The sequence below is a fragment of the Pleurodeles waltl genome, chromosome 6, assembly GCF_031143425.1.
Source record: "Pleurodeles waltl isolate 20211129_DDA chromosome 6, aPleWal1.hap1.20221129, whole genome shotgun sequence".
NCBI lineage: Eukaryota > Metazoa > Chordata > Amphibia > Caudata > Salamandridae > Pleurodeles > Pleurodeles waltl.
In genome coordinates, this window is record NC_090445.1 from 1590382577 (window position 1) to 1590406961 (window position 24385).

At 42.5% G+C, this 24385-nt stretch overlaps 1 protein-coding gene across 1 annotated transcript in view; it reads left to right on the forward strand.

Moving 5' to 3' along the window:
* Positions 1–24385, forward strand: part of LOC138301185 (ectonucleoside triphosphate diphosphohydrolase 8-like) — a 362446-nt gene that overhangs the window by 143492 nt on the left and 194569 nt on the right. The window contains exons 2-3 of the mRNA XM_069241410.1: positions 474–609; positions 6711–6828. Coding sequence (XP_069097511.1) covers positions 481–609; positions 6711–6828 — 247 coding nt within the window. The 5' untranslated portion in view covers positions 474–480. The remainder of the gene's footprint in view (positions 1–473; positions 610–6710; positions 6829–24385) is intronic.

The following is a 24385-nucleotide window of genomic DNA, read 5'->3' on the forward strand; positions in this document are numbered from 1 at the left end:
CTGTAAAAGGGGGAAGAAGTACCATTTTATTTTAGTTTATTTTTATCGTTATTAGTAATGTAGCTTACATTATCTCAGTTTACATATTATTGTTTGTGCATGTTATCCTTGCATATTACTTAGTATGTAGCTTTGCTTGTAAATTTGTAGAGAGATGTGTTGTGCTATTGTTATTATTCAACTTGATTTGTGCATGAGCTCTCAGGATTCTAGAATGGCTTTCCCTCAGTTAGAATCCTTGAGAGCAGTTGTCTGAGGATGTTGAGCAGAGGCAGTGCTTTCAGCAACAGGTGTTTCAGGGACTGGGATAAACCTCAATAACACTGTCTAATCATCGTGGATTATACCATACAAGAGGTACATTATGATAGAACTGATGTGTAGTCAGAATTGAGCCGAGTGCCGTAAAGAAATAACAAACCATCAATAGTAAACCCTTCTCTCACACTCTCTCCTGTCTCACTTTCATGCAGGAGAAACATGAAAGACAATGGCAAAGGACGAGCTGCCTTAGGAATTATCCTTGCGCTTTTAATTGGATCTGCAATAATTGCCCTTGTCCTAAGCATCGTTAACTGGACAAGTATTGCTGGCCCTCCGGGTTTTAAGGTAAGTGATGCAGCCTGGTTTGTTACACAAGGGTTTATCCCATAATCTGTCTTTATGCTTCTTCGTGATGGGCTGTGTCAGAAATTACCTTCATGTAGTGATGGGAGGGAGTGTTAAGTCCCAGCAGCATCCTTGCCGGGGACACCTCTCGAAGGCAAAACTAGGACTCTTTACAGCATCCTTGCCTCTCCGTTGGTCAGCATCAGCACCATTACAGGGGGCGGTGCCAGGGGTGCTAATTTCCCAGGACTCCGGTCTAAGTAGGGCCCCGCATTCAGTTCATGACATAGGAGAGGATTGATGTCTCATGCTAAAATGAAGATGACGTGGTCCAACAGTGACCTTGTGATTTGATGCTGAGAATTGATGTGCTGTGCAGGAGCAGGTCGGACCCATTCATTTGGTTGGTGTAGAGGGCGGAGGTTCAGTGGGGCTGTTCTTTTAAAAACCACACCTCATGACGTGCACTCTCGTCCGAGTGAAACTGCGGACTGTTTCCACTTCAATAAGCATAAAAAAAAAACATTGCTTTGTGAGGAAGTTTTCAGTGTTCGAACAAACAAATATGGCACAAAACCTAGAGGGAGATAACTGGGGAAGAGACTAGACAAGAGAGGACGAGTTAGAGAGGGAGAATGGGGGCGATTTCACTGCAGCGCACGCTGTTAAGTTGTAAAGCTGGGGCAAGGTTAGAGGAACGTTGTAGTTAGGCGATAATTTTGGTGACAATGTAAAGTTTTAAACTAAAAAAGATGACATTCACCAGTTATAGTTATCGCCAATAACCCTAAAGTAACTATAACGTGTTCAGCGAGGATCGTCAAAGAAAACCCATTTATGTTTTTTAAAAATGATACCTCTGGGAGGACCCTGCACTAGAGCTGGGAGGGCAGGGTATGACAGAAGTATGAAAGATATAGAGGCACCTGTGTTCCACATATTTTTAAGCACATTCTGTATCTGTGTGTGCAGTTGGCAACATATAGTGTACCTGCTACAGGTAGCCATGTGCAGCCTCTAAATCACAGATGAGAATCACACTAAATCCCCTGCTTTTCATCCTTCCAAGGATGATGACACTCTTATTATCATATGAGGAATATCTCCAAAGTTAGAGAAACGACTAATGACCCAATCACCACAGACACCTCAGAATTCCTATTCAAATTACACACCAGTGGTTTGCGTTTATGCTGGGTTCACAAATTTTCAGTTACACAAGTTGCGTCTTCTTCCATGCCTAGCACCTTGGAATAAGGAATAACGTGCCAATAAACCTTGTTATTACATGTTCCTGTTTTTCCATAGCATCACTATGGAGCTGGTAAGGGCACCTTTCACTGCCCATGTCAGGCATATCCTCAAAGAACATTATATGCCAAATCAGTCCTTTCATTGGCTAATGCAGAACTAGATGCCCTGGAAGCAGAGCTTAATTTGAAACCCAGCACTTATTTTCGGGGACCAGCATTTATCTCTTGCATCAGATATTTACCTAATGCAAGAATGTGAAAACACAGCTCGGAAAGACAGAGTGAGAGAAAGACAGCAAACCTGTCAAAAAGGGAGAATGCAGGAACCTGTAGGAGTGAGAAAAAGGGCCCAAGGAGTGTCTGGTAGTGAACTAAAGCCTGTCTTACCAGCCTTGGTACTTGGTGCACCAATGTTTAATTGCACCGGCTGCTGGCTTCCAAGCAGAGCTTTGGTCACTGGCACTCTTTCACAAATTAAGCAACGCCTGGAAGGAAATGGCGAGGAAACCATTACCTTGCAACTGTGACATATAAAGAGCAGCAAAGAAATGGAAAATGTTAGTTCCATCCCAAACTGCAACTAATGGTAAGCAATGTGGAAAAGAAACGCTCGGGGCACTAGGCCCACAAAATGCAACAGACCATTTGCAAAACAAGCTTGTGTTAAGTGAACACACTTTACCTTATAAACACAAATATTCAAAACACAATTCCGAAGCAGACTCCTCACACATAGAAGAGGTTTAGCACCACAACAACAGTCAGTGTTTCCCTTACACCAAGAAATAGTACCAGGTACAATAACATTAGAGGTACAGTAAGTTTCCCTCGCACACAGACGAGTCCTATTACAAGACTAGAAGTGAAGTCGCCCTTTACACTATGAATAGACACAGCACGAGCAGAGGTCACCTACACTTCTCTCACACAGAAGAGATCAACTACAAGAGCAGCAGTGCAAGCGTCCCTTACACACTGAAGAATAAGAGACAAGAGCACTAGTGCAAGCTTCCCTGATACACAGAAGGAGCACACCACGAGCAGAGGTCACCTACACTTCTCTCACACAGACGAGATCAACTACAAGAGCAGCAGTGCAAGCGTCCCTTACACACTGAAGAATACAAGCACAAGAGCACTATTGCAAGCTTCCCTGATACACAGAAGGAGCACACCACGAGCAGAGGTCACCTACACTTCTCTCACACAGACGAGATCAACTACAAGAGCAGCAGTGCAAGCGTCCCTTACACACTGAAGAATAAGAGACAAGAGCACTAGTGCAAGCTTCCCTGATACACAGAAGGAGCACACCACGAGCAGAGGTCACCTACACTTCTCTCACACAGACGAGATCAACTACAAGAGCAGCAGTGCAAGCGTCCCTTACACACTGAAGAATACAAGCACAAGAGCACTATTGCAAGCTTCCCTGATACACAGAAGGAGCACACCACGAGCAGAGGTCACCTACACTTCTCTCACACAGACGAGATCAACTACAAGAGCAGCAGTGCAAGCGTCCCTTACACACTGAAGAATAAGAGACAAGAGCACTAGTGCAAGCTTCCCTGATACACAGAAGGAGCACACCACGAGCAGAGGTCACCTACACTTCTCTCACACAGACGAGATCAACTACAAGAGCAGCAGTGCAAGCGTCCCTTACACACTGAAGAATACAAGCACAAGAGCACTAGTGCAAGCTTCCCTGATACACAGAAGGAGCACACCACGAGCAGAGGTCACCTACACTTCTCTCACACAGACGAGATCAACTACAAGAGCAGCAGTGCAAGCGTCCCTTGCACACTGAAGAATACAAGCACAAGAGCACTAGTGCAAGCTTCCCTGATACACAGAAGGAGCACACCACGAGCAGAAGCGACCTAAGCTTCCCTGCACACAGAAGAATCCTAGTGCATGAGCAGCGGTGCATTCCTTCTTCACACAATAACTAGGCGCAGCATAAGCAGAGACTACCTGCGCTTCCCCCACATGGAAAAGAGATCCACCACAAGTGCAAGATTCCCCGACACACAGAAAAGGGCTATGAGAAGAGCAGCAGTAAAAGTTTAACTACATAGAATTGGCACAGCTAGGTTGTGAAAAGGTGGCTCTCCGTAGTCACATTTTCCTCAAGAGAAGATGCCAGCATGTTAACCTACTGTCCCCTCATTATGTCGTCATGGCGGCGTGATGTAACCCCAAGTTAGGATAACATTAAAACTATTTTGATCCAAAAGAGGTATGAGAGTTTTTCCTAAATTGGGCCATATAAGCAAGAATAATAATACTGACTAGGCAGGGTTCGAATTCAGCCATGATGAAGGCTGTTGGTTGATAAGAGACCCATATTTATACTTTTTTAGCGTCGCATTTGCGTCATTTTTTTGACGCAAAAGCGGCGCAAACTTTCAAAATACAATTGTATTTTGTAAGTTTGCGCCGCTTTTGCGTCAAAAGCGGCGCTAAAAAAGTATAAATATGGGTTAGTATGGCTGAAACAGGCTGGCACTCGATAGCAGATGCACAAGCCATTGAACTCACGGACATCCTGCATTATTTCTTTGGACCATATCCAGGGTACCTGTAAAATAAAAAGATATCTTTTGGGTTTATCCCAAAGGTAATTATATCAATCATGATTCCTGCATATACAGAGTCAATATTTATTAGGAATTCCCTCAATATGGAGATTTGGTCCATCATGTGATATTTAGCTTCACGGATGGGCTAAGGGTAGCAGTGACGAAGTATGCTACAAAAACGTGAGTAAGATTTCCTTATCCATAATCTTTTTTAACTTTTGGGTGGTTAATGGTCTAACAGGTATTCAGATTAGGTGGTCACCTTTTGAGTGATATGTCATGTTGATGAGAATGTTGTGCAATAGTTTTTTCCTTTGAATTGCCCATTGGTGATAAGATCACTCAGTTCGAAGTCTGGGATAGCCAATCCCTTTAATCCAAGCCTGGAAGAACCATTGCCGAGGTGCCTGTCTCTGAAGGAAAGTGTAACAGTGTTAAATGGGGAGTTTATCATAACTAAGTTGAGAGCAAGATGTTATTGATCTATGGCCATCACTGAGCACATAAACCGTGCTTTTTACTTTTTTTCAATAGATAATGGTTTTAGTGTAACACTAAACCATTACCCATTCAATAAAATATAAAATGTGCTCATGTGCTCAGTGTGCTGTAGCATGTTTCTCCTGTTAATACACCGAGGGACTAGATGAGGTGTAGTGCTAAAATATAATTGTCAGAATATTGTATGATATGAATATTTTGCCCTAAATATTGTTTAACAAAAATATCGCACACTGGCGTTATTTTTTGTAAATGATATGTACAGCACAATATTTACCTCTGGCAATATTTCTGTGCAGGACAGTCTGACAAACAACTCTAATTGACCCAGTAGGCTTTCTGAAGAGGGACCCCAAAATATGGCTGTACCAATGCCACATGCACCTTAAAATGGCTCAGACAGACAGGGGCGAAGCTCCAGTGGGGTTTGTGGGATATTACACCCCCCTAAAAAAGTGCATTCTGCGGCATACAGTGCGGCATACAGTTGAGTACAAGTGCTTTCAGTCTGGAAATGTAAAGTGTCTGTCGGATTTCACCTGGAATCTTTACACGCCACACTGCCAAAAACACAACCACTCTCTTATCTATGTTTTGAAGACCCTAAAGAATGTTGATTAGTTAAATATTATTGCATTTTAACTACCCCTAACAATTGCATTCCTCTCTTTCCTCTGCCCCTTAGCCCCCCTCTGTTTGTCATATAATGTGTTTTACCATAAGGGAGTGGTTGATGGGAAATCTGAAGCTCACTCCCCCCAATCATACTGACTAAGCTGCGCCCCTGCTGACAGGGAAAGTTGCAAACACACAAAAATATGGTACAGGATAGCATCAGTAGCACAGATCCCCCACATGGCAATACGTGGAGCAAAGACAGCAGCAGTGCAAACTACCCCCTCACAGGGGAGATTCTGAATATTCTGCAATAGTGGTATCTCCCATCAGACAGATCATTGCTGCGAAAGAGCTCCATGTAATGCATGCCAGATTCAACTCGTCCTCGCCTTTTAACGTAATAGCACTTTGCAAGCTGGGATTTTGTATCTATACTTACAAAAATAAAAGCAAAATTCAACCTGCCCCCTCACACGGTGCCACCGTGTGTCACACAATTACAACGCCCTTCACACGGTCCCCCGGTCAGGAGCCGAAATCACATGGTGGTAGGCAAGGTGAGCTGGAAACTATTGTATATAATCTATTTCCATGTCACCTTTTGCGGCTGTAAGTAACCAATGTCTATAAAGGGGTGCGAAAACAGCCTCAACAACGCTTTCTCTTTTTGGGGGGTGGGGAGGTGGTGGTGGACTTGGTGGAAAGGAGAGTGCCTCTCAGGTTAGCTCTCAGTACGAGGTCCGGTCTCCTGCAAGGCCCCATCCCTTCCTCACACTGTGAAGTTATACTACAGGTTGGCAGGTCTGAAAACTAGAGGTCCCAAATGTAAAATGATGTAGGGCTAAAAAGTGGGGACTAAGTAAATTTGTCATGCATGACATTGAGCCATTTGGCAACTACACAGAAAGGGTACAGCACAGCAAGCAACAATGCGCCCCTCCATCAAACACACGCAGAGTAGGTAGACTGCAGACATACATAACTGGCACAGTGCATGCAGTAATGATACTAGCTTTGATCACAAACAAAACAGGTACAGCACATACCTCTGTCTCAAGCAGAACAAATATATCTCAAGCACCAGTAATGCAAGATTTCATCTCTTGGTGACCGCTGTTTTCTCCTTCTTCTTCTTTAGTATGGCATGGTCTTTGATGCTGGCTCCTCCCACACCTCCCTCTTTGTTTATACGTGGCCAGCAGACAAGGAGAATGACACCGGCATTGTGAATCAAATTGACGTGTGTGAAGCACCAGGTCAGTAAAGGAGTCATTTTATTATCCGCTGTCTTTGTTACCTATGCAAAAGCTTGTTAATTACAGGGATGCATCAACTAGTTGAACCCAAGTCTTCCAGCCACCGACTAAAGACCGAAATTGAATTGTAGAAGAAGATCACCAATGGGTTGTCCACCAGAGGGCAACAATTCTCAAGTCCAACTGAACTAAGAGCCTGGACTATCATGAAACCTCCCGGCTATTGCAAGTAATTGACATTTCCTAGATTTGGGATTCCTCTTACCTGACTGAGCTCAATTCTACTAAACCAGCGCCTTCCCATCTGCTAAATCTTAATTTAACCTGATTGAAGTACATGATTTTTGCTTGTTCCATTTCAGGCTAAGTGGTATTAAGAAAGTTAATGAGGAATAAAGTGCCTTAGGCCTGATTTAGAGTTTGGAGAATGGGTTACTGTGTCACAAACATGGCAGATATCCTGTCTGCTTAATTACAAGTGCATTATATCCTAATTCTGCCAAACACTAAATCAGGCTCTTAGCCTGAAACACATATGGTGGCATTGATAATAAAAGACAGGACAAAGAGAGGAAGAACCTAGACTGCAAGAAGCTGTCATTAAAACAATCTGCACAGCAGTGTATTTTGAAATGTGAACATATGGTTTCAACATGGATTCACAATGTGATTGAAGTCTTTCATCTGTAGCTGCCCAGGTTGGAATCCTGACCTCGATCGGTGATTGTTCAGAGTATGTGAGCATGAGTTACTGTGACAGAGAGAAAAGGAACTGATTAAAAGAAAGCTTTATTTTTGAGTGAAGAAAATTAGCTTAAGAAGCTACTGGAAGATGCATATTCAATAGAAAGAAACTGAAAATAGAGCTAAAGCTATGAATAAGTACAAAGAAATTGTGGAACATCTGTGTGACATACGTTTTAAAACATCTGTGCAATATTTTGAAATTTTCCAAACTCTATTGTTCATATTGATTAACAAACATTGTCTGACAGAATATGGTGTCCTACATACCATTTATAAACATATCATTGCATTGGGAGTAGGTTTTCAATTATCACCAATGGGGCGATATTTTTGTAAACAATATTTATTTAGTACACAATAGTTCTGTCCAATGATATTTTGTTTACAGTATTCTGGGACCATACCACATGATGCCTTTATAAAAATGTGGCAGAGGTAGCCATTTTCCTTCACATGAATTTCTGGTGGTTCGACAGTACAACAAGGCTTTTAGTAATTGCTTGTTGCACCTTTGCACTATCCTGTCTCCTCTGCTTCCTGAAGACACAAACGAGATAACAGAGGTCAACAACTTGGTGAATGTGACTGTCAGTGCTGATAAAGAGAGACATATATTTCTCAGGACCATACAGAAAACAAGGGTCTAAGGAACATACCGACCAACACTGCACGAGTGAAGTATTATCAAGGTTGCCTCTATCAGACATTCAGGCCAAAGGTTAGTATCCTATAACACCAAATGTGTTTGGGTATTATTAGGGAACATGCAGGAATTTGGCAAGGACATTAAAGGTCTGACTGCTGAATTCTGTGTGGGGGAGGAGAAATGAGGATAGAGAGATAAATTGACTGGATTTTCCAACCAACAGTAAAGGGCGTGATTGATGTTAGGTGAAAATGTGTGTATGATTCTGGACTACAAATGTCACTGCTCAGGGGTCGTTCAATGTGTTTATCTTGATCATTAGACCATTAAAAGTTGATAAATAATGCTTGATGAGAGGTCAAATCAAAAAGAAGTATTGTAGACCAAGTAATTTTGTAAAGAAATGTAGGTCTGCAATTGTTGAATTGTGGCAACCATTCAATTAAAAAAACACCTCTGTTTAATTATCCAAGTAAACATACCTATTTTTTTAATATTTTGATGTTATGTACAATAGCATTGTAACAATTTTATAAAATGCAGTTGCTCCTTGATTTACTAAGATTGAATATAACCATTAAGATACCCCTCTTTTTAATCTCTCTGTGGGCATTCAACCACATCCATCAGTCTGGTTGGTTCGTGGGCTTGCCTTTTAAAATTTGCTTGATTTAATTAGTGAAAGGCATGCATACCTTTTCCAGTGTTTAGCCCACCTCGCGTGCACGGCCAGCTACTGAAAACATAGGAGGCTCTATGTTTTCTGTATGGATGAATAATTGCACTTTTGCTGGTTACATAGATAATTGCACTTTTGCCGATAAATTTCACTGCGAGCAACCCTCTGTTTCCTTTTGTGTGTCTGCTTTGCACTCATGGTGGACATCAGCTTGCTTATGTGAAACTGTTTTACTTTTCATTTTCAGTTTATGTGGCAAGAAAAGTGCTGTTAGGAGTTTACAATGCTAATAGCTTTAACTCGAGCAAACGCGAGACCCATTGCATTGCAAATGCTTGTTTTCATTGTAGTGGTTCTGATTAATCAGAACAATACAGCACCTCAGTTTTACTTTAGCATTCTGCAGATTTTGAAATCTTCCAATGGAATCCACTAATTCTGAAAAATGTCTTAACCCTAAAAACAATCATCATGCAGTGACTACATCCTATAAAGGGAATCTCTGCTACATCACTTCTTTTCCATGTACCCTGACCGCAATTGTGCAACATTAGGAACAGGTGAGTAATCATTTCTGTGACAATGACATATGTAGAGGAAAGGTTTATTGATGTGAGACGGGAGTTTGTACAAGGTTCCCTAGCAATGAACTTTTTGCATCTGCCAAAACAAATAGTGACTGAACCCAAACAATCAGAAAGGACTGGCAACACAACTGGGCTCACCCAGCCGGGGCCAATTTGCTTAAAGGAAAGTAGGGTGAAAGGGCATTTTAGCGTGGAGGCAGACCGATCTGTAACTGCAGGATCTGGCAGCAATGACCCTTTCATTAAATTACCTGACACTGAATTAGGACAATGGGTTGGCAGTCTGCTGGTTTGTAACGTGATATGTTGACATTATTCCTCTATTTACAGTCGATAGACACTGTGCCCTTTTTCACCTTCATTCATCCACAAATGCGAGCCCTGTTTGTTGCAGACTCCTTGCTGAATTGCTTAAGTTACTAGCTGCTATGAAGGAGGAGCATACGCATGCCGGATTTTCAAAATATGCACAAGGAATTTAGTTACATAGAATGACTTTGACTCGGCATCATTTACATAGTCAGTCGTTACCCTAAAATCTCTGACTTGCGGCCATCCCTCATGAACTATCATAGAATAATCCTGCAATAAACCATACTTTTCCAGTTCTGTGTAAATTGCACATCTCACACATGCCAATTTACTTTCAGAGCCCTGGAATCTACAAAGTAGTAAGGTTAACCAGATACGTTATTTCCATCACCTCCAGGAAGATGCTCACTTTCCTCATTTTTTTACTCTGCCCATTCATGTGGAAAAACTGGGTGAGGGGAATGTACTTCACTGCTTGAAGCTTGTATTGTTCAATAGTATTCTTTTAATCGTTGTACTTCTTAATGATACTCTTTAATTCTATTTTAACACTCATTTTTCCCTCTGTTATCTCCTTTTACCTTCACTCATTTTATTGACATTTTTTTTTTTTTTTTTTTTTACTTCTGTCGTTTTCCTCTCTGGAGTTGCCCCCACACTGTTCTCCCTTTTTTCACCATATTCCTCTTTGGGTTGATTTTGCTGTTTGTATGTACTTTTCCTCCTCAGGCTTCTCCCTATTTATCTCATTCACCCTTTTTCGTGTTTCACTGTATTTTTCTGCTTATTGTCCTTTCTTGTCTATTTTTCTAGATTTAATACGTTTCTTAATTAATTTCTTCAATATCGATAACGAAGTACCTTTTTTTGCATGATCACCCCCAAAGTTTCAACAGATGTTTCTGGTTTTACCATACCACAATGTCAGTGCTCTGACCCTTATATGTTTGATTGGCTTATTCCCAATTGGCATAGGGTAACATTCTTGTAAGTCCATAGTACATGGTACCGGGGTGCCTAGGGCCTGTAACTTAAAGTCCCCCCCCGAAGGAGACATGTCTCCCAGCCTGCCACCGCAGACTGGAAGAGCTGGTGTAAGACAGGCCTATTTAGTCCGAAGGCAGAGTGAGTACATGACAAAGTAGAACATGTATAGTAACCCCACTGGCAAATACAGGGTTACACGCTGACAGCCCAGCTGTGCTAACTTCTGGATGGGACTACCAAAGTTGTTACTTCAAGGTATCAAAATGATCATCACGTTAAACCTGACGTGATGGCTAAGTCAAATTTAATATATCTTTTGAGTAAATACAACTTTTAGAAAGTTGCCACTCTGTTGCCCATATTTTTCAGTGGCCATTTGCAGATGCTGGCCACAAGACAGTCTTTGGCACTCCTGGGGAGAAGTGTGAATGACCTCCGAAAAGGGCACTATAGAGGCCGCAGAATAGAGGCATGCTGTTGGAAGAGTGCTGCCTCTCTCCAGCAGGAAGTCACACAGGGGATGAGCCCAAAAAGCAAGCTTCAAAGGGAAAGCCACCTTTGAAGGGCAAATAGAGGTAAACAGCTGCTAAACTGGTGTTCCTTTGGCCATGTAGCCCTCAGGTTGGCACAGCTCTAGGGTGGGCTACCAAGCTCCACATACTGAGATAGTGTTTCTGCCATCTTCTAAGTGGGCAGAATAGTGCACTCAGGGATAACTAGTTGCTACATATTACCGGAAGTCATCATCAGGCATGAGGGAACCTGGGAGCCCATTGGCTAGTAACAGCCACATCCCCAAGGGCACTTTATGGGCATTAATATGGCATTCCTGCACCCAGACCTCGAATCACATCTAGACTGGAGAGAGAATCAAAGAAAGACTGCCCTGCTAATCCCTGTACTTGGCAAGCGTGACTACACAAAAGACTGGATTGCCCTGCTGATCCTTGGGCTAGCAAAGAGAGGATTTTGCTGTAGTGCCTGGCCCAATGAAAAGTCCCTCCCAAACCTCAGACAGAAGAGGTGAACTGCAAGAGTCGATTGGCTGACTTTCTGTTAGAACTCTGGGGCCACAAATGCTGAAGAAGCCTGCCTTAGCTAGACAGTAGCCACAATCACTTGTGTAGCCTGTGAGACCAAGTTCCAATGCTCAAAAGATGCACCTGAGTTTGCTGGACCAGGGAGAGTCATCAGAGTACAATTTGGTCATGCAAGACGGACAATGGCCTTCACCAAAGAGAACAGCTGGTTTCGCTGTGACAGGAGACCAGTAACCCAGTGGTAACTGGACGCTTACTGGAGCTCAAAGGACTTCCAAGGTCATCGACCCCAATGGCCAGCGGTGTCTAGCCAGGACTGTGGACCAAGGAGTAGCCCCAGGAAGCTGACCACAGAGCATCCTCAGCATCCTGTATCCCTTGCATCAGGACCACTCCACTGAAGTCTTGATGGTTTTCTCATAGAGCTTAGAACTGGGCTTGAGACTGCTTTGGTCACCAGACAACTGTTCTACGAATCCTTACTGGCCCCTTGAACTCCTACCTGCCAATGTGGGCCAGAGTAGCCAAACACAACTTTATTAAAGGTTTATTATGTTTCCAAAATTACTAACCACTGTAGTTGCCAATGCTTGTTGACATTTTGAGTGAAAAGAAGTGATTTAAGTTTTACTAAAAAAATCTATATCTCCAGAACCTCTCCAGTGGAATTTGTGCATTTTAGTGTCTACAAATTCATAAAAATAAGATCCATATTTATAATTATGAAAAGGCTGGCAGAAAAGGAGACTCATGATCAGCATGACGGTGATGAACTCAGCGTGGCCATGGCCAACCATGACTCTGACTGCAGCCATCCCGTTGGGAACATGTCACTGGCAGTGGTGGCAGTCCCCTAGCAGTCTGACCAACAGGGTTGTAATCTGGCGATCAGACTGCGAGGAGTGCGGTGGTCCAACCGCCACCACGTGTCTGGTGGTCTTTAGACCGCCAGACTCATAATGAGGCCCAAAGATTGATGTTCCTCTTCTGGGTCCTTAACTGGGTCCTTATCTGGTGAGGCATTTCAGCCAGATAGCGTGGCTGAAAAATGTTCTATTTGATGGCCAAACTGTTGGACCCTCCTCAAAATCATAGACCCAAACACGCTTACAAAGAAAATCATAATGTTGATAGCAGGGTAGCACTTGGGCAGGCTGTATTCTACTGTGACATTTTTTTTTTCCTGAAGAAACAGTTATCACGTTTGAACTGGTTTAAGGCACTTTCAACCCACTTTCCAAAAATAGCCATTTTAAAAACAAAACCTAGATGTGGAAGTGCCACCTCAAAGTTGGTCCTTTAAACATGGACTTCTGTAACTTGTGAAGAAATCTTCTGCCAACTAGAAATTATTGGAGAGGAGAAAATGTGTTGAGAAATTACAGTTTGAAGTACTGTTGAGTCTCCATATACTGGCCACATCGTCCACACCGTATGGCCATATTTTTAGGGCAGACTTGGCTGCCCTTTCCCCGTTACTATTGTCTTGGTTAGAATATGATGAAATGTGTGACAGCCAACCATACCTTTTGTCATATTTTCCACATGTTCACTGTCACTTCAACAGGCTTAAATGCGATTAAGGACCTGATTATAAAATTGGTGGTAATAACCGCCTACCGCAGCTTTGATGGCCTCCAACATACCTCTACCGCCTCTACCATCCGTTCGACATATTATGATCACTGCCTGACGAGCACCACAATAAGGGCGGAGATCCGGCAGTGCTCATGGTGGTGGACGATGGTAAGCTGGCGCTGCTACCACCAGCACCGCCATGGCAGTAGAACGCCACAAGCCGTATTATGACCAGTAATATGGACTGGCAGTGTTCTGCTGGCGGTAGCAGTGCCCCTTCCCGGTCCCTGCCGGAAGACCTCCTCATCCAAAGTAAGTTGGGCTTCCGACAGGGGAGGGGGGAGTTGTGTGTGTGTCTGAGTGTGTGCATGACTGTCTGTGTGTTTGAATGAGTCTGTGTGTGTTGTGTTATTTGTGTGGTTGTATGCGTGTAAGTGAATGCGTGTATGAACGGTGAAGTGAGGGCGTGTCTGCATGTCAGTGTGATTGAGTGTAAGAATGCGTGTGAGTATGTCTGGAAGTATGCATGAATAAATGCGTGCATGTCAGTGTGTGAATGTATGTGTGTATGTCAGTGTAAGGGAATGGGTGTATGCGTGGTGCGTGTGGGTGTCTGTGTGCGTGTATGCTGGGAGGGGGAGTGTGGGGTGAGGGACGTGGTGACTGTAGTGGGGGTGGGGGGGTGATGTGTGCGTGTGTGGCTGTGGGGTCAGTTGTATGGTGTGTGCATGTATGGTGGATGAGTAAGTGGATCCGAGGGGTGGGGGTGTGAGTATGGATGGAGGGGAGGTGGGGGCATCAGATGAGTGTTGGGGGGGAGCCGCCTACCGGTGACAGGGAAGGAATTCCCTGTCAGTGGTAGGGCCTACCACCATGACGAATACCATGGTGGTAGGCCGGCTCCTAATGCCATGGGAGGTACTGTGTCGGCCGCCGGGCTGGAGATAGACATCTCCTGCCCAGTGGCTCATACCGCCATGGCGGTATGAGTGGAGAAGTGGCGGGTTGGCTACAGCCAACCCGCCAATCTCATAATGTGGAGGTATGTACCGCCAGCCTGTTGCCGATCATACGGCCACATTATCCCTGGCGGTCAGAAGACCGACAGGGACTTAATGACCCCCCAAGTGTTTTCGCAATTTCCACTCACATGGAATTGGAAATACCGCATGGAAGATAGTTTAACTGGTGGAATGAAGTTGTGACTGAAAATGAGTGTTTAATTTATTCATGCTTTACAAGTATTGCATCACTTTAGCATGAGTCGAATGTGAGCAAGTGTAATGGGTCAAACGTTCCAAGGGAGTGTAAAAGGGGCAGTCAGAGAAGTGATCCAGAACATGCAGTAAAAATGTTGTGAACACCCACAAAAATAGTAGAAGACATCCAAAAATGTTTTGTAATGTCTTTGCACTATTTTTTGGAGCACGTAAAAGGACTTGCACTTATAGAGATCAGAAAAAGGCAGACCGAATGTCCATCATGTTTATGATAAAGTATTCCATCCACCAAGATCATAATAAGGCCCATAGCCTAATCAAGACTAGGGGGGTCATTATGAACACGGCGGTAAACCCTGCATGTTTGGTGAAAATGATCATACAACGCAGCAGATAATTTAACATTTCAAAATGTGTTTCAGAAGTGGTGAAATGTAGGGATCACTTGTTTTTAGGGGAGGAATGAAGACTGAGCATAAGAAATTGTCAGGAAGACCAGATCCTCGAGGCCTGCGCACGTTCCCAACATGTCCACAACTAGACAGCTCCAAAGCGCCGATAGAAATACCACAGAGCCTGAGAGAGTCCATGTGGGGGGAAAAGGGGATTAGGTAGGGAGACCTGTAGGAAGCAAGAGGTTAAACAACACAATATCAAGATATACTCACATTGACTTTCAATAGACTATGGTTCTAAGAGTTCTCATACTGTAACCATGAATAACCTAAGAAATGACTATAACTAGACCTCAAGAAATCTAGGTACCTGGAAAAAATCAAGAATGGGTTAATACAATGTTTCATATGAGCTTTTCATGAGATATCACATAATGTCTATAATACACGAACCTTCTAGAATAATGTTTCAGAACAAACATTGCATTTGTACATGAGGACAAAGGCTATCTGAAACATTCCCTGGAAACAACAGTAATTGTACTAGGGACTTAATATGCACAAAGAATGTTGCACTTTGAATTAAGCATCTTCACAGAAAACCCAAAAGCTCGGGATAAATGTGTGCACCTCAACAAACACAACACACCAAAGTTTTCAATGCCATGAAACGATCGCGCACACTGTTGCCGATCTGAATGGCAAGGTTTACATGAGAGAAATGAATCGCGCACACTGCCAATTCAAACAAGAATATGCAAATGCCATGAAGTGATCGCGCACACTGTTGCCGATCTGAATTCCAAGGTTTACATGAGACAAATGAATCGCACACTCTGCCAATTCCCACAAGAATATGCAAACGCCATGAAATGATCGCGCACACTGTTGCCGATCTGAATGCCAAGGTTTACATGAGAGAAATGAATTGCGCACACTGCCGATTCAAACAAGAATATGCAAATGCCATGAAATGATCGCGCACACTGTTGCCGATCTGAACGTCAAGGTTTACATGCCAGGAATGAATCGCACACACTGCCGATTCGAACAAGAATATGCAAATGCCATGAAACGATTGCACACTCTGAAAGTTTCACAAGTAGGCCTAAAACTCGAAAGTCTTTAAGAACGGGGTCGGGGGCCAAGCCCGACCTCCGCCTTACCGCCCTGCTCAAGGGTCACCAATATAATGAGGGGCAGGCCTGGAACATCAAGGTAGGCCTTCGGAATAGGAGCTCAGGAAGTTGCTGCTGCCCTGCACCGGGACCTCTGAATAGTGAGCACGTGGAGCTGGGCTGGCTGCCTTATATAGAGTCTGGCACAGCCCACAAACCACACCCACTCATGCTGCAGGGAAAGCTTCTAGAAGGTCTTAGAAAGGGACCACACCCTAACACACTAAGTAAGCCTGCAGCAATACCGTGCAAATGAACAGTTATTGCAAACATCATTAATAGTGTTTTTCAAGGTTAAACTCTGCAATGCAAAAGGTTAACATACTGCATATAAACACAATGCATGAATTATGCTCTTGTATAAAGACTGGGTTTTTGCATTTTTGGCGTCCGTAGAGCGCGCACTGTCCTGATGTTGACAGAAATGTGAAATAATGAATGTATCTTTGTGTCACATATGTAGGTGTAGGTTTACAGACACAGGTGAGAAATTAATGTACTATGAAAACTTCCTGTTAGCATACAAAGTTAAATTACTCATACTTAGATAAAGAACTATTTATATATTTGTCAACTACAAAAAGACACAAATGTGATGGATACCTCGTCTGCCGTATTACAATTCCATTATATCCTATAGAGAACAGAATAAGGCATACAGAATATCCATCATGTTTGTGATAAAGTATTCCATCCACCAAGATCGTAATAAGGCCCTTAGCCTAATCAAGACTAGGGGGGTCATTATGAACAAGGCGGGAAACCCCACCGTGTTCATGCTGGCGGTCTTATCACAGAACGCCAGCCCACTTGAGACCCCGCCGGCCGAATAATATACATTCAGCTGGGCCGGCGGGCGGAAACAGTGTTTCCGCCCGTCGGCCCAGGAGAATGCAGGGCCGGGACATTGCAGACGGCTCCATATGGAGCCGTCGTCAATGCTGCTGTGCGGCGGGTGCAGCAGCACCCGTCGCGCAGATCACTGTCCATAAATCGGGCTGTGACCTGCACGACAGGGCACTGCACTTGGGCCCTGCGCTTCCCATGACAAGTGCATAGGCCAAGTGCATGGGCCAAGTGCATGGGCAGTGCAGGGGCCCCCAGGGGGGCCCCAGAGCACCCCTCCTGCCAGCCTTTCCCTGGCGCGGGAACCCACCAGGGAAAGGCTGGAGGAACATGGGTTGTTTATCCGGAGCAGCGCTGCCCTGTCGGATAAAGTAATCTGCCATCGTCAGGCTGCCTGTCGGCGGTAGACTGGCTGTGGCAGCCCTCCCTTGTTTATAATATGGCGGTTCAGACCGCCATGCCGGTGGCGGTATTTTCCGCCACAGCCGGCATGGCAGTCTGAACCGCCGTGTTTGTAATGAGTGACTAGGCATTATTTGAGCATTTTAGTTACTACTTTTTGGCAACATATTTCTGACTCAATACTCAGTAACTAATTTAAGATTTGTTATTGTTCTCCTTTCGGGAACTTGTGTGGATGGGGATTTGGGTGCAATACACATTGGATTTTCCAACTGCAAGTCTGACTTGCACATGTAAAAATTAGTAAATTCCCAGGAGATTTCAACAAAATTCTAATTTACAAAGTATGTAATGTGTAAATCCGTTCAGAATTCCCCTGCATATGTAAGCAGTGTATAGACTTCTCGTAGGCCGCGTTAGGTGCTTGAGTGAATATTTTTTTGACAAGTACCTTTTATTCATGCTAACTTCTTCTAACATTGATATGTTATACTTGTGGGAGTCGGAACATTTTATGAATTAATCATCAGGATGTAACTTTTGGATGGCATATATTTCCTTCGTTTTTAAATTAACAAATCTGTTTGTGAACAGTATAAGGGAATATTCTTATACATTCTATAATTACTACAAATAGAAAGAATTGTGAATCTTTGTGCTTTTAATAATAGGGAGTTGGACATTTTGGGGACGATTTACAAAGGTACGTAAGAGTATGATAGAGTACTCCTGTAGTGCTATTTCCATTACTCATACATTATTTTGTAAATTTCCTCAAATGTTAAGAAGAAAAAGAAACCTGCTCCTGATCTTTCATCATACATATGCCTGCAAACCCTACAGGAAACCCACAGTACACATCTATTCTCGTCCATAAAGAATTAGGTTTCAGACTTTGTTACTCCTGCACAGAATGCTAAAAACAGAGCTGTGTGCTTATTGGTGACATTCAAAGGAGGAAAGCTATTCAGCAAGACAACAGACATATTTCATTTCAAAGAACAGTACAAGAAGCTTGCAAAGGTCGTTCTGAGATGTTCCTAATTTACACTCAGTATGTCTCGACTGACCTATGCAGACCTCACATTACCTTGGTACAAAACACAAATCAAAACATCTTAAACATTAGTTAACCTGAGTAGAACCACTTAACAAGGGCTATTCATTACATTCCTTTTTATAGAAATGTATTCCAGGTGCAAGTTACTTGATTTGACAATACATGAGCACAATAACAATTTTGAGCCTGATTCACCAAGGTAAATTTATACCTGTGTGTATATATACATATACACATACACATGTTTATTTTTACTCGTGTGCACATTTACTACTTCACCTAGGTGAAACTTTACAATTTTTTGCCTTTCACCATTTCTGGGTGTGGATTTAAAACTTTGTGTCGACTCATGGATCTTCACCCCCACAACTCAGGGGTGGAGCTTCCTAATACAGGATTTATGAGTGTAAAGTTACCACTAGTAACTTTGCACACACAGGTTGAGATCTCTGTCATCATGATGGTAACATCCCCATGGAAAAGTATGGGCAACATTATAAAAGTTTATTATTATTCAAAAATAATGATTTATGTATATATAAACGTAAATGGAACAGGATACCTTTAGGTGAAAGATGTGCTTTACAAGTGTAAACAGGATTCCTTTGAGGCAAAAGATGTGAATAACAAATGTAATTAATAACTATAATAATAATAATAATATATTGATTTAAAATATTTGTTGTTAACCTAACACTAATAGGATTAAATGTCACACCACAGTCATTAATAAAATTAAATGTGTCTAACATAATTAATCTAAATATATTAATTTATCATTTAATACATAACTTTAACAATAATATAAAAAAATCCACCCTCACTAACATTTCTATTTAGATTTCATATGTAGTCATTTTTTTAAAGTTATGTGTTGAATGAATTTGAATTACTTTTAGTTTTTTAATAAAAAGTGTAACAATGTAATTTATTTTTATATTAAGTTTCCTAACACATTTTAAAAACAATCAATAATTGTGTTTTCAAAAATTAAATGTCTGTGTGTACATAATACATATATACCCATCTATATTACTATCTATATAAATAAGCATACATGCATCTATCTATCCATCTATCTATCTCTCTGTCTATCTAGCTATATTTATTTATACATATATAAATCTACATTATCTATTTCTCAAACCCTCTCTGTCTCTTTCTGTGCAGAGAACTCCACATAGAAAAGAAAGGGGGGGCAAAGTTCTTGTTCCTTATGTTTATCAATAGCATTTTGTAGTATGTGAGTAGTACTACTTTAATACTACCATACACAGTTCAAAATGCAGTTTGCGTTCAGGGCCCTGTCTCACATTATCATTTACATAGGTGGTATCTCTGGCATCTCTAACCTATGTAGACCATTTTTCAAAGACAGACGTGGCTAATGTACCTTAGATTACTTCATCTCATTGTATCGAGTTGCCATGCTTTGATAATCCCCATAACCTAATTCCTGTATTTTAAACTGCCTATAGTTTCATTTGAGAGTTTCCTGCCACTTCTGTTGGCACTTATCAATTGAATCCGTCTACTCTTTTATTAGTCTCATGTTTAGTGTGACTTATGAGCGATAGAACAGTACCCATGAAATTATCTCATATGCGCCGCCACCTGGGCTCAGCCCTGCCCCTCCTGCTCCCCCTAATCTTGTTGTAACGTATGAAGGAGACCAACTTCAAAATATTTTGTGTAGAAGGTCCAATTTTGAGAGCCCACATCTGACTGAATGTTCTAACTTGTAAGACCATTGTCTTTTCTAGACCTCCAGTATTCGGCCCAGACCCATGCCTCCTTCACATCAGTCAAAGACAGTACTATCGCCAGCATTGTATTTAATTCAGAAGGAAACAGAAGCATGTAGCAAACTACTTCTAAGAAGGAGTGCTGCTGGTTCTGGACCATTAATGTGTATTTAGGGAAAATTAACACCGTCCTTGGGCTGTTTCTCATTTTGTAGTAGTATCCGTATCTATATACTGTAATAGGTGCACTCTCACCGGTCCGGGTATCAATCTAGGTAGATATAGTAGTCCTGGAAATCTATGCACATGTTATTGAGAAGTACTTTGAGAGGCCCTTGAGAGTCCTCTGTGTACGCAATCACTCCTCCAGGTAGAGCACCATATTTTTCCCCTTGCATCCTCAGCCCTATATTTGAGAAATTGGATCATTTTAGTAAAGGGTTTAGCAGTCTGAGTTTCAACTTCCACTACCCTAGGTTACATTTTCTAAATCGCATCCTCTGTTTCCTCGACTCAGTCAAGGGCTTTAGACTGGTCAACTCTCAAGATTCTCAGCAGCAGTGCCACAGTCTTATTTTAGTTTCTAAAACATCTTTAGTATCTCTAATTGCCAGTTATGTGCTGTTCACCAGATGTCTTTTCATGGGAGTCAGTGGACACCTGTTTTGTATCTCACCATATCATTTAGGGTGTCCTGGTGGGGTTCATGTCTTCTGATTGCTATAGGATTGCCCATTTCTCTGGTGCTGGAACAAGTGTCAATGTATCCTGTGCTACTTCAGTGTACAATATATCCCAGACGCTCAGGGACACTAATGTGTAAACCTAGCCAAAACCCCTAAATAATGGTAGGGCACTGAATAATGGGTTCTCATGTGAGAGACAGACCTCTAGTATTTGTAATTATCACTTTTTTGCCACATATTGGTGTGTTCTCCTTGAAGGCTCCTGTTGGCCTTTTGCACCTCACTACAACCCACTCCCTCAAGCTTAGCATGGGCATCTAAGCTGTCTTGTATCACTGCAGCAATAGGCAGCTGTGGTGGGCATCACATCTTCATCTTTCACTTTCATGGTTCATAAAAGTCGGAAGGGGACAGAAAATAGGCCCGGGCATAAAATATAAGTGGTTCCCGTTTAGTGAATTAGACACCTTAAAAAGTGGCCCATACTTGCAAATGGGGCAGTTTTGACCTTGTAAACACAATTTATAAGAGTTCTGTAAGGTATTGAAGGCTGCATGATTTTGTGCTTGCTACAGGCGATGTTTCTGGGGTATTATCAGGGAAATCAACAGTAGGAAACCAGCCTACCAGACCATAAAACAGGCCTACAAACCTCCAAAAAAACAGCCAGCACACTTATCAGACCAGCCCCTCAAGCACTGCCTGGCCCCCCTCTAGGCCACTCCGACCCTGTGATTCATGATAATAACCTCTCTGGCTTTTACTCCCTCAGGAATGGAAAACTCACGTGGTGGTAAAAAGATTCCCAGCAGCGATCCACTACTCTTTCCAGCCTTTCTAGAGTGGCCAGGGAAATGGATAACTTCTAAATTTGGTGGGGATTCAGGGAGAGGTGCATTTGTAAAGGGGGATCCCATTACCCTGTACGGGTTTCTCTGCCATGAACAACACTGTGCAGAGGAAATTAAATTCTGATTGAAAAACGCATAGTTTTTTATGGAATCAGCATGGAAACTTGTGTCACGCGCAGAATTCCATGTGGATTCCCATTATAATTCATGAATTCCCAATAGTAATAAAACTAAACTACGCCCAGATATAGATCCGAATGTAGTTTTGCTACTTTATTTATAGTGCCCCTACACCTGGTTGCCTCTTTTTATTCCATAAGACATCTACTGAAGACATTTCAAAAGCCGTGCATAAATCATCAAATGAATAAATTCAATTTCCATCAGAAAGAATAGTACCTCAGCAAATCACCACAATGGCCACTCCAAGTTGTGAACATCATTAACCTCTCTGTGGATTAAGGATGCTATTTTAAAACAGAGTGTGGTCATAAAGGATTGTCAATATCTTGTACAAGATCTTGTGCCGGGAAAAAGGTATCACCATTTCTATGAAAATCCCTTTCTTCAGATGTAGTACATCGGACATTGTCGACTCTCTTTTGGCTTGACAAGCTATGTAATCGTTCCAGTGGAGTGAGACAGGGTGAGTTTATACATCCATCTGTGTTACTCCCCAAGGAGGTCCCTCAGGGATCCCCATTTTTGATCTCTTGGTCTTTATTTATATGAAACTCTACCCTAAAGGTTATCCAATGATCTTTCATTCATTTTTTAATGCATGCCAGCACTATATAGTGCAGCAGCGTCTGCTGCACGTCTCAAGGGGAGGGACGGGCGGTGGGGTGATTAAAAAATAATGCAAAAAAAATGTACCTCTTTCAATCGCTGCCGCCACCATCTGCTGCCTTGATCCTCTTCTGGTGTCCCAGCATTCACTGGCACACCAGCACAGACTTCCCAGCAATCCTGGCACTGCTCTCATGCTAAACCTAGCATGAAAGCAGCATCAGTATTGGTCTAAGCGGCTTCGACTGCCGCTCAGATACCACCTTGGGGTCTGTGCAGTTTCTCCAGTCTGGCTGTTCAACACAGCCGGGCTGGAGAAACCTAAGTGCGTATGTGTCATTGGCCAGCCTGAGATGGCTTGCCAAACAAACATGTGCTGTTAAGTGCACTCTTTCCTCCTCCCCCTCCCACCTCCTGTGGCCCAGCCTGCCTCTCCCTTCACATTCTGCTGTCTGAGCCAGCAGCTGAAAGATAAAACAATAAAGAAATATTGTTTTATCTTTCTGCTCCTGGCTTAGCCAGGGGGGCGATGCTTCTTCCCCATTGTGAAGGAGCCACCCCTGATTAAGAAGGCACCTTCGATTTACAAAAATGCTTCTAAATTTTTGATACAGCATAACTCATGCACTTTTTCATGATTCATTGAATTATGGATGCGCCGAATTTTAGAATATACGTGTAAGAAGGCGATAATGTAAGTTTGTACATATACCAGAAGGCTAAGAATACATGCTTCTGGAAATGTAAAGAAATACTTTTTTTAAACGAATAGTTACGAATGCAAGAAATAAGACTGGATTGCCGTTTTATGTAAATCGTATATTGATTCATGGCTAATTTGTGAACTTTTTGGTCAACTGTCTCAAAACTTTTAAACAAAACGTGTAAATTCACTTTTCCCAGATATTTGAAGATTAACGTTTGAAGAGCAAAATAAACTGGCCTCATCGTTTTGGCTTTTTTTCTTATTTAGGGAAGCACTGAAATACAAGTATTTGAGACAGACGCTCAAATATGGGTTTGCTCAGACGCATAGGACTCCGGCCCTAGAGACTCACAGCCCCATGAACCCACTTGGCTTAAATTCGCTTTTTTCAAAACTAGATAACACATCATACCTAGACAGACGCGCAATGACCACTGAGCTAAGAGGGCTATATTGCTGGGGACCTCAAGGAAGACTTCTGCACTAACCCTACCTTCAAATATTAACTTTAATGCAGGGATGATCTCGGTAGCGTAACTCTGTCTCTCACACCAGTCTTCATGCAATGTTGGTGTCAGGAGGTACCTAGGCCCCTCTATTTGCTGCCCATGCTGTACTGTGAGGTAAGTGTGTATTGCTGTTGCCAATGACATACATGTTTTGTGTGGGAGAAAAACATGCTGAAATGGTACTTATGCTGTGCCTATTTAGTATGTTTTTGGAAGTTGCAATGGTGCAACTGCCTTTGAAGTAACATTTCATGACTGGAGGTGGAGTGGGGTATTGTATCACATAACACAGTGGTTGCTCTAGTACCTTTGATTTTAGACCCACCTGCTGGCAGGATGACCATCTTGCAACATGTAGATGGGTTGTCCAAAATTGGGTTGGCAACTCCAGCTGGGTTGTCCAAAATTCTGTCTTTGATAGATGTTTACTCGATGCATATATCCTTTGCAGCCCATCTGAGAGAAATCTTTTCCTGGGATGTGGTGGAGGTCTGAGGGAGAATCTGATGAAGACAGCAAAATGGTTTTGTATTGGAGAAGAGGGTTGGAGAAACGGATGAAGGGAGATAAGTACAAGGGAATGTGGCAGAGGAA